General features: G+C 42.3%; 2 protein-coding genes across 4 annotated transcripts in view; one reads left to right on the top strand and one right to left on the bottom strand.

Moving 5' to 3' along the window:
- On the bottom strand, positions 1–9,997 carry LOC306823422 (kinesin-like protein KIFC3). 2 transcript variants are annotated; one of them, XM_079342931.1, is made up of 20 exons: positions 9,745–9,997; positions 9,414–9,539; positions 9,087–9,174; positions 8,765–8,922; positions 8,406–8,658; positions 6,395–6,561; positions 5,856–5,921; positions 5,485–5,622; positions 5,201–5,398; positions 4,924–5,097; positions 4,287–4,434; positions 3,641–3,771; positions 3,438–3,549; positions 3,175–3,356; positions 2,996–3,100; positions 2,671–2,801; positions 2,450–2,570; positions 2,236–2,365; positions 1,225–1,454; positions 1–1,138 (listed from the first exon to the last, which is right to left on the bottom strand). In XM_079342931.1, exons 2-20 carry the CDS (start codon positions 9,516–9,518, stop codon positions 1,013–1,015), a joined length of 2,763 nt encoding a protein of 920 aa, XP_079199057.1. In that variant the 5' UTR covers positions 9,519–9,539; positions 9,745–9,997; the 3' UTR covers positions 1–1,012. The 2 variants fall into 2 exon arrangements, with proteins under 2 accessions (XP_079199057.1, XP_079199056.1); XM_079342930.1 differs by having other exon boundaries at positions 9,078–9,174.
- A 3,107-nt stretch (positions 9,998–13,104) lies between these two features.
- The window catches only part of cep72 (centrosomal protein 72), a 45,864-nt gene continuing 43,951 nt past the window's right edge, over positions 13,105–15,017 (top strand). For both annotated transcript variants that reach the window (XM_079342934.1, XM_079342935.1), the window contains exons 1-7: positions 13,105–13,271; positions 13,468–13,595; positions 13,848–14,040; positions 14,117–14,225; positions 14,451–14,599; positions 14,698–14,756; positions 14,842–14,884. In XM_079342934.1, the coding sequence (XP_079199060.1) occupies positions 13,112–13,271; positions 13,468–13,595; positions 13,848–14,040; positions 14,117–14,225; positions 14,451–14,599; positions 14,698–14,756; positions 14,842–14,884 (841 nt within the window). In that variant the 5' untranslated portion in view covers positions 13,105–13,111. The remainder of the gene's footprint in view (positions 13,272–13,467; positions 13,596–13,847; positions 14,041–14,116; positions 14,226–14,450; positions 14,600–14,697; positions 14,757–14,841; positions 14,885–15,017) is intronic.

A 15,017-nucleotide genomic window follows, 5' to 3' on the forward strand; every position in this document is an offset into this window, starting at 1 on the left:
CGTTGTTAAATACATATTTATTCAGAAAATTTTCTTTAAACTCGCTTGAATCATGAATTCTAATGTGACATCGACATGTAGGATGGTTTCTGCAACATAAATGCTACACTTGAATCAAAGAAGTGTTTTGATTCACTTGGTGATAGAGGAACAATAATGAACACAATGAACTGGTTTTGGTTTGACATTCATAAGTGATATCTATTGCAAGCATCTAAACACCTTTTCTCATTTGAAACCCTCGTTTCACCATAAAGTGCATCTCTTGTCCATGTAGGCCCAAACTGTCTCCTCCCTCGGAGCATATTGCACTGCTATATTCCCACTCTTAAAGCAAGGCCACCTGATCCATTCACAAGTTTTCCTCTTCTCTTCAAAAGACAAATTATTGAGGCTCTAAAAAGAGACTAAAAGCATTTTGAAGTTCACAAAATACTAGACGAGTATGTGATTAAAGTGTCATTGAAATGGAAAATAGCCCAAACTCTTCTACAAAACGGACTCCTACACATTACAACTTTCAAAAATCTACAACACTGGAGATGAAGCTCTCAAGCTACAGACATTTAAAGCTGAATGATTTAATACTGCAAAAAGGCATGGGGTTGATATGGTGGCTCTGGAAGCTGAATTGAAGCTTGTAAATACTGCAAGGAAGAGCCTCAACAGGCTGATAAGAAGACTCCTGGATTTTGGTTTCATAAAAAGAAACTGAGATATTGTAGTTCAAGGAAGCCTCAAAGCCTAAACGGTGGGGAGTCAGAGTGAAACAATTAATCCTCCTGCATGCAGATTATCTAATGATGAAGGGTTGTCAGACGCAGAACATGGCAAGGAGGAGGCCGATATCCTCAACACCTAAACTCAAGGTTTGGTGCCTGTCCTCCACACATTTAGCCCTTGAGCAGGATTGCTGTTCTCTATAACGCTGAGGGGTATGACTTGTTGTTGATCAACTGACTGGTGTATTTAATGGTTTCCTGGTGATCCCTGGGATCAAGAAGGGGCTGATTCAGTCGCACTGCCCCCCACCAGATTCAATCTTCCTGGCTGCAGGACCCAGCTCCACCTTGCACACCCTCTGCGCAAACTTCAGTGAGCACAACGTTTCTCCCACATTACTCTCCAGAGCAGACACCTTCAGACAAGAGAAAAAACAAAAGACTCAAAACTATTATCTACAAACAATATGTCAATCCTTTAACGGCTGAATATCAATCTCACCTGCACCACCATGACAGTCTTGCTGCCTTTGCCCAGGGAGTCTTGTAGCAAGTACGTAAGACGTGAGTTCCTGAAGGGGATGTGAGTCTGCCGAGCTCTCAGTGCCTGAATGACGTCCCCCAGTGCCAGCAGGGAGCGGTTTATATTCTGGGCTTCCTTCAGCCTTTCTCCTTCTGCACCAGACTTCCAGACCCGCTCAGAGCCAGCCAGGTCCACCAGGTTCAATTTACCTGAGGACAGAGAAGTGTTGATGAAGATGATGAACGCAGTCACCTCAGCACCCACACGTGTATGACTGAATCCTGATGAGAACCAATCCTGCTTCTTTAGCTTAAATATCAGTAGGAAAGATTTAGAGGAAGTGTCCAAACACAAGGTGACCAAGTCATCTGTGCTACTTTTCCACCTTCCCTCTGCTTAAGAATAAACACTGTCATTCGCTTTTTTTAAACTGACTATTTTGCCCTGTGAGCGTGTCGATATTATTTTTAGCAATCTGCTTTCTTTTAAAAGTCAGCTGTACAACTCATGGTGAATGTAAACAAAGGGTCGCCTGATAGCCGAGCGGTTATGACGCGGGCCTGATGTACAGAGGCTAATAGTCCTCATCATCCATGGGTTTGAATCTGACCTCAATCATTTGCTGCACGTTATCCCCCACTCTGTTCTCCCAACATTTCCTGTCTCCAGCTGTCCCATCAAAATCAGGCAAATGTGGCTGTTTTGGCAGCGTGCTGTTATTAACTTCATGTAGATACTATCCTCTGATTGAGGTTTAAGGCATTAATGATAACAATATGGAAATAATCTATCTCGTTCCTGAGGGTCCTATTTGCTTTTTTAGGTCCTAAAGAGATATTGGAAATAATTTGAGTCTGCTTCATAACCAGTTTAAAACTAGAGCTGGTGCTTCAACAAAAAGATGTGAAGACACATTTATTCAAATATTCAGTGTCACAAGGCGCCTTTCCACACTTTGCATGTAAAAGGAGAAATGCATTAGTTACTGACCGGTGGTCTTGGATCCAGAGGCGAGGTCTGTGCCATGAACGGTGATACAGAGCAGCGCGTGAGAGCGGGAGCTGTGCTGGTTCATCTGAGTACCAAAGGTGATCCTGTTCCTTCTGGCTTGAGCTAGAATCTGGATGAATGTAAGTTAGGTGAGAATCAGTGAATGGCGTCTCTTATCCCATCAGCATGTATAGTTTGAAACACCTTGCGTCACCTTCTTGATGTGCTGAAAGCTCTTAACCTCGATGACCCTGAGGCCCGGCACATGAAGCTGTCCTGTTCCGTCCGGGTTGATCTTTATGTCCAGTTTCTCTCCATCCTTACTCAGCAGGTCTCTTAAGAACACAAGAAAAAAAAATCAACCAAAAAAATAAGACAACCGCTGTCTCGATGCTGTGCATAAAGCTGTGGTGGGAGACGTGCAGCAAACTGTACCTTAGCACCTCGTTGTAGATCTCCACAGAGCTGACAGTAATGGTGTAGGACCACATGTCCTTCCTCTCCTCGATCACATTAAAGAGTTGCTTCAGGGCTCGCTGGTTGATGCCAGGGTTCTCCACACTGCCCTGAAACCAACAGGTTCGATCAAGCACACGGTCCAAACTAAATTAAAGTGTTTTATTCGTGTTTTAGGTTTTCTGAAATATTCTAAAACTACTCTTGAAGGGGGAACGATGATACAAAAAGGATATTTAGTCTGCAGCCAAATATCTGGATCAACAACTACAGCAAGAATAATTCTTTTGACCTGATTAATTACCTCCATTGTGTACGTTTTTCCAGAGCCAGTTTGTCCATAGGCAAATATGCAGACTTGGTAACCATCGATACAAGACGTCACCAGAGGTTCAATCTCCTGAAAGACCTGACGACGACAAACAAAGGGTTAGAGTTCCTGCCAAATACCTTATGTTCTGCAAAAGTTGTTCATGTGCATACCTCCTCCTGTGTGGCCTGAGGATGGAAGACCTTGTCCAGTTCAAAGATACGACCCTTTCCTTTGCTCAGCACATTGAGCGAGGACTCGTTGTTGGAGTCCGTGGTCACCACCACAGACTGACCCTCCTCATGCTGGTCCTCCTTCAGCACAGGCTTCACGCGACACAGCACGCGGATGTTACCTAAAATAAATAAATGTCAAGTCAACAAGAGTGACTCTCTTTTACGGGCTGATTTTTAAGTCTTGTTCCCTCTGCATGTACCTTTGAGCTCCACCAGCTGCTCGTGGTACTTTCTGCGCAGCGCTACCTCCTTCCTGTACTTCTCCAGGAGATCTTTGTTGGCTTCAGACATCTCACTGATAACTGCTGAAATCTACCAGAGAGGAAAAAACACAAAAACATAAAACACCACTAAACTTGTCAGACTCATGCTTTCTAATGGGAATGGGGAACGTTGTGTGTACCTGTTTCTTTGCATCATTAATAGCTGATCCGTAAAAGTCTGAGAAGTTTCGAATTTGGCTCCTCAGGCTGGTGTAGTCTGTCTTCATGGAGCGGAGAGTTGGAGGAAGTGATGTCAGACGCTTCTGTAGGCCTGAAATTCATGTTGAATAACCCTCATCAAGATCTTTGGGTTTATTGATTATTTTTAAAGGGCAAGTTTTACTTTGAAAAAAATGCCACTTTGTTTTCTTGCCAAGAGGGACATGAAGAGATTGATACTGCTCACATATCTGTTAGATACAGTCTACAGCAAGCAGCCAGTCAGTCAGTCTAGCTTAGCATAAAGAGAAATGAAAAGGTAGTACATCTCCCAGTAAAATGTCATCCTATTGTTTTGGTTTTTGTGGTCTTCTTATCAAACAAACAAAGCATAAGACAGTAGTAGTAGTGGCTACTGTGATTTTCAGGGGCTGGTAGGTGGATTTTATGCCAGCCATCACTTTATTCCCAGTCTTCATTCTAAACTACGAGCTCTTGGCTGTAGCGATATATTTTGGTTCTTCTTGTAATGTTTGCAAGAAAGCAAATAGACCTATTTCCCAAAACATCTCTTTTCTTTTTTATTTGGTTGTATAGAAATATTTTAAAGTTTTCGGTGTAACTCACTGAAGAATTGTTCCTGCAGGTCCTGAAAGTGCTCGGCCGAGCAGTTGGCAGCAGCCTTCACAGCTTCCTCCTTCTTCTCCTCCAGGTGTCCGATCTCTTTCAGCAGCTCCTCTCTCAGTTTACTGATTTCTCTTTCATACGCTGCGATCTTTAAAAGGGTTCAGAACAGCAATTTGTCAGCCTGTCAGCTCGACTGGGGAAATCTATGCAGACTCAGCTCTTTAATGAGTTTAAAGATCTGGATCTGTGATTCTGCAGGGGAGTGGAGGTTTCCTCTTTAACTTCTTAAATAAACAACATTAAATAAGTATCTGGGATTTGTAGACAATTTACTCTGCTCTAAACTCATTGCTAAGCTAACAGCCAACACTAATAATCTATTAAATGATGAAAATTTAGTGTAATTATGGAGCACATTGTTAACAAAAAAACAAGATGATAGTTCACAATATAAATTATGATGAGCTGGTGGGGCACATTGAAATGTTAAGATCAAGGGTAATAAGATCCAAGTATACATTTGTTTGTACTACAAGTTAAACAGCTTGAGTGTAGTTAATGTGTCTGCTCACTACACAGCAGACCTGATGGATTACACTTCAACATACACAGTTTATCCAGTTGTTGTTGTTGTTACCTTGTGCTGCAGATTACAGCTGTATTCATCAGACTTCCTGATATGTTCCTCCAGCTGTTTGCACCGCTCATTCTGATTGGACAGCTTTTCAGACAGCAGTTCGTTCCTCTGTCTGGCTTTAGTCAGATGCTTTAATGTGGCTGGTGATTCTACCTCCACTGTCTTTGTGACATACTGAGAGGGGGAGACAAAAAAAAAACATCTGCTTAGGGCGCTCTACTTTCAACAACATGAAAATGTGCAGAGGCAGATTTATTTCCTTTCACGTGAGTTTTACCTTCACCACTGGCTCTTTCCCTCTCTCTCTGTCTAACTCGAGCTGCAGCTCCCTCACTCGGTCCTCTCGTTTCCTCAGCTCTTCTCCTCTCCTCCATTCGCTCTGTTCACTCTGTCGCTCCAGTTGTGACAGCTGCTCGGCACGCTGTTGCAGAGACATCTCCAGCTGCTGCACTCTGCAGCGGAGGTTTTCATTCTCCTAGCAGAGCACATTAAAGAAATAATCAAAGATGCTAGTGGTTGCTTTTTGTGGTAGTTCTCAGCTACATATGTTTGTGTTTTTACCTTGATGAGCATGCTGCTGGACTGGGACGGGATGGTTGACAGCTGCTGGAGGAGGCCCTGAGTCACGCCCAGACTCTGTTTCAGACTGTCGTTCTCTGCTGTCAGACACATCACCCGCTTCTCTGAGTCGGTGGCTCCCTGAGGAAACAAACATGAGGCTCAGCACACAGATGAGAAACTATACCTCACAAATATACACTCCTCGATTATTGTTTCTACATAATGGAGTTATAATTCAAATGTTATTAGAGGCATGTTTAGTTATTTGGCGTTTGAATTGCAAAGTAGTTCATTCACTGTGTGTTGGAAAACATTAGGGAAGCTTCACAAACACCTGACAAATGATGAGGTGGATAGTTGAGATCACTTACGGTGGCTGTTCTCAGTCTGGTCAGCTCCTCCTCGCGCTCCTCAATGCAAGTCTTGAGCTCATCAATCTGTGCAAGTAATTGGAGGTACAAACTCAAATTGGATTTGAGGAAATAAACATGTTCAAGTTCCAGATTCCTGACATCTTTTTTTTTTTAAGTACAATGTAAGTTATTTAATGAGTTAATGAGTTTAACTTTCTTTTAAAGAGGCCTCATGAGTTGAAAAATCTTTGGCCTCCTGGCCTTAATGGCAGTGTAGGGTAGATTACATGGAGGCACATAAAACATTGAAAACATTCTCATTTATGCAGAGTGATATGGGGACTTCAGAGTTATTCTACATTTATGAGGATATGCATGAACAATGATTGGTTCTCTACGTTGTTATTATGTAACCTAATCTACCTTTTATAAAATTAGCCAAAATCTTTAAATACATCACAAGTTACAGTGATGTCTTTGGTGGTGGGTGTTGAGATGTGGCTTATTTTCTGTTTTCGATATAGAATGTGAGATATATTCAACACACAGCTCCTTACCTGCTGTTGAAAGGCCTGTATGCGTGAGTGTCTGTCTTTGTTCTGTTGTTCCAGCTGTGAGTGCAGCAGATGCAGTTCACCTCTCAGCTTACTCCTCTCACCCTGCAGACCGTACAGAGACTCCACCAGCCTGTGCACCCCGGCCCCTCCATCACTGCTGGGCTCACCTGAGAGATGTTAAAAAAAAACATAATCGGCCTCTTCATCTTCATCATCATCATCATCATCATCATACCTTTCATTAATATTAGCCTGAGTACTGATGTTGCAGAAGTAAAACCACCTCACCTTTGAACTCCTTCTGACCCTCTTTTCAAAATGAAATCTGTTAAGTTATGACTAAGCTCTGCAGCATGAGCATGCTTCAGAGTGTGTGTAATATTAATGAACATTAAGTATGCGCTTAAAGTTCTTTTATACACCGTGTAGTCATTATGCCAGAGTCCACACTATCAAAGCTGGGTTTGCACTCTCAATTCTCCAGGGAAACTTCACAGACCAATATATGATCACTGCGACGTCTCATGTGCAAGCTGCATTACTGTACGTGCAGAAACAAGATTCATATTTCCTTTGTTTATCAGGAACCTGAGCAGCGTGCCCAACAGCATTTTTAATCTATATGTTCCTCATCAAAGATGTACTGGTTTCTGTCACCTCTGATTTTCATTGCAGGGCCTGAGGCGGATTGTATCAACACCCAGTGACAGTCAGGTTTAACGTGTCACAAAGGTGTAGGGAGAGGTGGCAGAGGACGCTACAGTGGTGCATCAAGGAGGTTGAACTGGTCTGTATAGGAGTTAGCTTTGTTTTACATTAAAAAAAACAACAGCTGGAGAATATGCAAGAAAATCCTCAAACAAAGAAATAGGAGTGATTTTTTTTTAAGGAGAGCACCAGCCAGTCATTCAAATCAAATTACTATTTGGACAATCACAACTCAGCCAAAATGCACAAGCTGGGAAAATTCTGCACATCAAAAAGACACAGCATCACTCCTCCATTTATTACAACAAACAAGCTAAACACCCCTCTTACACTGGGACGAGGACTCCGGGATATTTTTAGTCCAACACAAGTACACGTGGCGCCTTGCATGTGCCAGGTCTTGTAAGTGCAGTTGCGGAGAATAAAACAGCACTCGCAGGAATGTTTTATTCATGACAGCCACGGAGTCACTATCCAAGTACCAAACACACCCGCCTCATAATCGTGTATCTCCTCCCTGTGACTAATTAGAATCAGTGCACATGAGGTCCTCGGCTTAAAAAGGCCCACACACTGGGAGTCATACATGAGAACAGTCTTTTTTTCCCCCTACATATTAGGATATTTCTCAGAGTCTGTAAAAGTCCGCCTAAGGACAAGAGTCTGAACCAGTCGTCAGGATTCATGCACTTGTTATGAGCCTGTACATGTGTACAGAAAAGCGATTGCAGTTGGTAGGTCTGGTTGAGCCTCCTGCTCTGAGGTCACAGAGCCATATGGTCACATCTGAAACATAGCAGACACAGACATCCAAAGCCACTGACACACACGAGTCTAATCAGTCTGCTCCTCTGATACGTTTCAAAAATATGATCTCGTTTGAACCAGCCAGAAGTGAACTCCACTGACACTGCTTGAAGAATTGATGACTTCTGGGAAGTCGGAAAGATTTTTATGCAGAAATAGAGACATGCTGGATTATACATGCACAGCATATTTAATCTATATTGTGTATACCCATGGTCATGTGACATCAGCTGTTTTCATTTCATAGTCCTCCTAATCCGTTAGATGATCTCATCCAATCTCACGTCTCACATTGATTTAAACCTGCAGCCTTTCTGCTTCTATTTTCACACCAGGTCATCCATTTACGAGCTGGGTTATTAAAACAGTCCCATTAACTCTGCCTCTCCCTTTTTCATTATCATCCCAGCCAACCCCTGCTCGTGCATACCCATCATTCATGCACCTTAATTTCCCCCTTCAACCCCTCCTTTCTTCTTTCCCATTCTCCCCTCACCTCCGCTCAGTGGACTGGGGGTTTGCTGCTGGTTAATGGCCTCCTCTAGGCTGCTGATGATGCTGTTCTTGTCCCTGAGGCGCTGGCGGTAGGACGCTCGCAGGGCCTTCATCTGGCGGCGGTGCTGGACACGGTGCCTCTTCAGTTGGACGCGGTACTGGTCGACCTGCTGCTGCAGCTGCTGGAAGTGGGAGTACTGCTCCAGAAAACTCAGCAAGTGGGACATCACGGCCACCAGGGGAGACTCCGACAGCTGGTCAGAACAGACACACACACACACACACACTTTGAAACACTGCAGATCCTATTTAGGTGACTGCTCAGGTGAGCAGCTCACTCAAGGCAATGAGGTCTGCTACCTTTCCTGTTGTCTCAAGCTGAACCTGCGAGGCCCTCCTCCTCTCACACTCTTGCTTGAAAGACAAAAAGGCGGCCAGAGGAGTGCATGCTGGGATGTCAGAGCCATCCTCCCCATCTCCATCACTCAGAGACAATTCATCACTGTCACTGCTACTGCCTGGGCGACAACAAATCCAATCAGTAAAGACAGAAGGAATGTATGCGCTGAATAATTAATAACTTAGAAAGTGTTCTTATATTCATTGTTATTTTTCTCCTGTCAAACACAAAAGAGCTTTTTTTTGTTGAACATTGACAATTATAAACACCCACTTGATTCACCATGCTGAACAGGAGCCTTTTTTCCCTTTTTGGGGGTGTGGCCATCTCTTCTCCTTCTCCCAGTTTCCATGGAAACAGCTCCCGGCTCCTAAGCAGAGACGCATAAAGGTCAGATAAAAACAAACAATGAAAACATGTAAACTTTCCATACATTGAATGCACAAAGAAAGAACAATGAAATCATTTCAACTTAATTTGAGCAAAAGGCTATTTTATTGTGCTGTCATGGGCTCGGTGATGCATGCATATTCCCCGTCAAAAAAAAAAAAAAAAAGGCTTCTGCCAACGGAGAACCCCCGAGGCTGGACATTGTGTGGCCAGACATACGTCTGAGGCAGCTCCATACGCCCCCTCCAAGGCCTCCTCCTCCTCTTCCTCCTTTTTGAAGACAGTGTAGAAGATGTAGACTAAAAGGGAGTAGAAGGCGTACATCTCCACACCGTCCAAGAGTCCCTGTAAATGACAGCTGAACTCAATAATCCCATTCAGCATCAGACATGGAGATTAAGTCCCATTTCTTACCCTGATGTGGATAAAACACATACAAATAAAACATATCACAGAAAAATATTGATGATAGTGGTCTCGGCTTCTCCAAAGGTTAAACATTTTTTTCTCTCAACCGTCATCCCATTCCCCTATGCATCATGTGTTTTACCTTATTTCATATTGTCTTCTCCTTTGTGATGGTGATCTAACCCTCCAGACACCAGTGTCCCTCTTTCACGCTCCATCTGCGTGTGTTCAAATGACAGCTCTCCTCATGCAGCCTTTCTTCTCTGAGCTGCAACAGCATCCCTGCTCTGTGTGCAGCTCCTGTGTGACTCCCTCTCTGCCCTTCTCTCCCTCTCTCTCTCTCTCTCTCTCTCCTCCCCCTGCTCCTCCTTCTCCACCTCCTCTCAATCTACAGGCTGCAGCTGTGGTGAGCATGCTCAGTGCACATTCGGGATCCGCTGCAGTGCTGGAGTGAGACTACAGAATGGAGACAGACTGAGTTGGGGAAGGAGGGTTGATGACGATAACAGCAGCCAGACAGAGGCGTGGATTATATTTCAGATCTCATAAATCACAAGCATAATGCACAGTACTGTATATTATTTAATATTATCAAAATACATCATTTGTATCATTTAAGATATTAAGTCGTTTGCAAAGACTACAAGTGGCACAATAGCTTGGGAATACAAGACGCTTTGAATGCAATCAATAATCTTACACCTTGGGTGATTCGGGATCATCTTTTTTAAATAGTTTATTGATGACAGTTAGTGTGCATTTCCTTGGAACAAGAACGAAAATCAACAAAAGTACAACACAACATATATTCAAACAATTCTCCCTCTCACAAAAAAACAAACAAAAAAACATTAGCTGAATTCAAACCATTTAAATAAACAACACAAAGAGCCCAACAATCATTATTTTTTGGCACCACATACTCAACACAGTGTTCACTAAATAATGGAATGCATTGAAAACATCCCTACAAGCCTGTGTACTCTGAGGTCTGACAAAGGCACTGTCCCACACACAGGTATGCAGCAATGCAAGCTGGCCGAACACTGCAGCAAAAGTGCTGCTGCAGCCGCTCGACACTCTGAACTCCTGAGAGAGAAGTCGCAGCGTCCACTGTCAATGTAAATGTATTTTACAACAAACACTGTGGACAAACAGAATAATACAGAACTTGTTGCTGTCACTGTGACGGACACTAAAAAGAAAAGAAGTACTTTTAAAAAAAAGTGCACTGATAAGTGTGAGCATGGTGAGGTAAGAGCAGAGCCAGGAGCTTCGATCACTGCAGACATTTTAAGTGTGATACTGCTGAGTCTGCAAAGCAAACAGGACCGAGAGTCGGAGGCAGCTGCATGATTTTGGATTCTGCAACACTAAAAGTGTCAGCAGAGAGATGTGTAGAGAATGACAATGACCTGAGAGAGTGCTAACACGCTGGCACAAATAATATGAAGAGCTTGTAACGGAAACCAGGCACTTGTAGTGTATACATTCTGGATGTGTTTTTTGTATGACCATCACTTTAAAATGAAACAAACATTGCTTTTTAGAATGCATGTTATTCCCCACAGCCTTCTTCTTCATATTTATTTCAATCAGACTGATTGAATTATTTCTATCTATACCTTACCTTATGACTAAGCAAATAAAATAACAACGCTCGTTTAGCCTATAGTAAAGTGTTGCCATTTATTTTTTTATGTTAACTGATTTGTGGATTAATCAGCACCTACACACTGCACTTTTGCAAATGAATTCAATAACTTTCATATTTCTTAAGTGCTTTGCATAGGATGTGTTTTCTTTTGTGGTGTTCAGTCTTATTCTGTCAGTTTTGTTGAACTATGAGGAGGTCCACTCTTCACTTAACGTTTCTTGTAACAGCAATAAAGTTCACTCAGCACCTTCAAATCTAAAATGTCCTCACGAAGGCTTTCATGTTCGGCACTTTATGATTTGCATAAGTCCAATTAGTCCGTCAGTACAACTTTCTGTTAGTGAATGCCTATGGTACATCTTTCAGTGACATCCAACAGAAAGATGTGAAGGGCCTTTGTGGAGGCCCAACAACCAACAGACATGAATCCTTTCAAAATACACCTCATGAGTCCTTCGCTGGCTGCTGGAGAAATGAGGGGCATAAAAGTGTTTTCTCCACCTGGTGGAGCCACCAGCAATGGGAGGCTGAGGGCAACACCACCCAGGGCTCCTAAAGCATTACTCGCAAACAGACAAACAGTCAGGCAGCAGGACAGGGAGGACAGGCCCAGGCAGCGTGTCATCAAAGTCAGAGCTTCAACCGACAGCCAGTCGCATACTCCCAGCAGAATGCAGGAGCCACACAGGAGAATATGTGCAGTATTGTGATCTTCACTGAGCCACAGGAAGTCAAAGGAAACCAGAGCTGGAGCCAGAACCTCACTGGCCCACTCTGCTTCCCTCTGGATGGATGTGAGGTATGAGCTGGAGGGATGCAAGAGGCAAAGTGCTGCAGAGAGTCCAAGCAGGAAGAGGCCTACTGATGGAGCTCTGTGATCCTGCAAAGAAATGTGGACGTGGAGGAAGAAGAAAATGACAAAGGTCTACACTAGCATTTAAAAAAAAAACAAGTATTCAAGATGCAAAAGGACAATTAAGTTCAATATATAAAATGCATTAATTATATATATAGTTATTTTGGTACCTTTATCATCATTATTTACACATCAAGTCCAACACTGTTCATGCATAAGTGTATTCAGGGTAAACATCTCCTCCTGCTTTCAATTTTAAGGAGCTTTTCTTCTTCTGTAAATTAACTTTACTTCCTGTGGTTCAAGGTGTTAAAAGTAACAATATAAAATAGTCAATCTTGTTGCTGGTGGTCAAGTTTATTTTTTGTGAGTAATAAAGTGCAATGTTTCAAAACCAGCAACAACTCCTTACACTGTAAGGCTTACAGTGACTTTAAATCAGGCCAGCTACAAAAATATTTATTTATACTGATACAATTTTAAATGAAACCTACCTTAAAGAGTCTGTAAGAAGAGTGCAGCGCTGTGGCAGATAAAATGACGTTTGTACAGGATGTCATCCACTCACAGGACGCCATTGATCCTGAGTACAGGGGACAGCACTCGTTGCCACGGTGTTAGCAACGCAACCGTTGCTGACGGCAACACCGATTTTTTTCCCCTTACTAAATTCCTTTAAGGGAACTAATATAACCGACCGACGTATGCGTCTCTAAGGTTGAACAGTGTTTACTAAAGTTGCCGCACTGCCTGACACAGACCCTGAAATCCAAACTTAAAGCACGTTTGTTTGGACACGTGACCAGCGCCAGGACATGGACAGTGCCAGTGCGCATGCCTCAAAAAGATGCTTTCACTGTTACTCGTAAAGCCTGAGACCATGAAGGAAAGACGTATGCGACGGCTACGAGAGTGGGACTAATGCCACTGATATATTTTGTTTTTCTGTAAATACTGATACCGTTTATCATTCTGGAGACGTTATGTTGTGTTTTTATGAGATTAGGCCGCACAATTAATGTTAAAAAGAAGATTTTGACTTATACGACAGTACATGAAGGCATCTTAAATTCGAAAAGTATGGCCGCGGAGTGTTTGACAACAGTAACAGAGCAATGGATACGGGACAGACTACAACTATATCATCCATGTCTCGGTAATGTTGGCTCATTCTGATACAAACTCTACAATCCAAAAAGTATTCGTTCATACTGAGGCCCAAGCCCATGCGTTTATTATTTTGCAAGCACGATTGGCTAAGCTAGCAACAATTAGCCAGCTGCAGTAATACAATAGATTAAAAAAAAATACAGTTCAATCTTATCTTAACTTGCAGAATACTTGATAAACAGGTGATGTCCGCTCATTGAGCCTCCCTGGGACGAATGAAGAGAAGATCGGACATCTGGGAAATTCACTGAAACATTTTGTACGTTTGAAGTCGCTGGATCTCTCGTGCAATGCGCTCGTGTCTATTGAGGTAGGTGGGAACTATAAATTTACTATTTATTATAAATAAGTATCTTATTCCAACGAGCCTGACAGTCACATTTTTTTGTGTGTGGCTATTTAGAAGTCTTTAATGGATGCCTGGGATTATTCAGCCTTTCTCTCTCTCTCTCTCTCTCTCTCTCTCTCTCTCTCTCTCTCTCTCTCTCTCTTTCTAAAATAACAAGTATTTGCAATGAAATATGAGATATGATATGAGAAGCAATTGTTTTATCCTCCTCAGGGTATTCAACATTTAAATTTGCTCGAGAGGCTGATTCTCTACTTTAACTGCATTCCTTCCCTCGAGGAAGTGAAAGTCGTGTTCGAGCTGCCAGCTTTGAGAGAGCTGGACCTCAGGCTGAACCCTGTGACCAAACGCAACCCAAACTACCGCCCCTATCTGGTACATGCTATGCCCAATCTGCGCAAACTAGGTAAGATGCAGTCACATACAATTGAGTTATTCTTCAGTCAGTTTTAAGCCTCACTCATGAGTCCATTGCTTTCCAGACAGCTGTTCAGTCAGAGACACTGAGCGAAAAGCTGCAGTGATGCAGTTCTCCTCTGATCTTCTACCTCAGCAGCAGAGCTCTGCTTTAAATCTGGCTGCTGACCAAAGGTACCATCATTGATTGTCTTAGGTTTGATTAAATGAGTGCATGCATTTCAGCGTAACTCGATAAAACATAGAGCTCTGTTTTTTTAGAACATAGAAAATATTGCATGAAATCAAACGGAAAACAAATCTTTGGAAATCTATCTCTCTAGATCTATCTACTCCTTTATCAAAGAGTCTGCTGTTTGCTTGAGTTAAACTGTTGCTGTCATTGTTTGTGTTTTCCAGACGCTGTAATAGGAGACTGGCTTTAGTTGACCGCTTAACCAAGAGGCTCTCGCTTGTCACTGACACTGATGATATTGTTTTGAATTGTGTTGAGAAGGGTCAGACGGAAACTGTGGCCCTCCCTGCATCAGTTCGCAGGGAAGCAGATGGTAAAATTCAAAAGGAACATTTATAATCAAATACAAAACAATACAATACATTTTTTTTGTTTCGTGTTTCTATGTTTAAATCCTAAATTCTCTGTCAGAACCCAAAGAAGGAGAATTAAAAGATTTTACAGAGCAGAGAAGTTCTACTCCAATAAAGGTAATAGTCATTTCACCTTCGGTCAAAGAAATTCAGTAAATACACTGAAATGGTCATGTATTTTTTTAATTTAATTTATTTTTAGGAAAATGCTAAATCCATCCTCAGGTATCCTCCCACAAAATATGGTAAGTTATTTAATTTTCAATAAGAAATTATGTAAGTAACTGTTTGTGGTTCAGTTGTCATATCTTTTGTCCCTAGTCACTAATGTGGTCCAAAAAAAATCAAAAACATTTTTCATATAACACATACAATCAG

The sequence above is a fragment of the Symphodus melops genome (assembly GCF_947650265.1).
Source record: "Symphodus melops genome assembly, chromosome: 5".
In the NCBI taxonomy this organism is placed as follows: domain Eukaryota; kingdom Metazoa; phylum Chordata; class Actinopteri; order Labriformes; family Labridae; genus Symphodus; species Symphodus melops.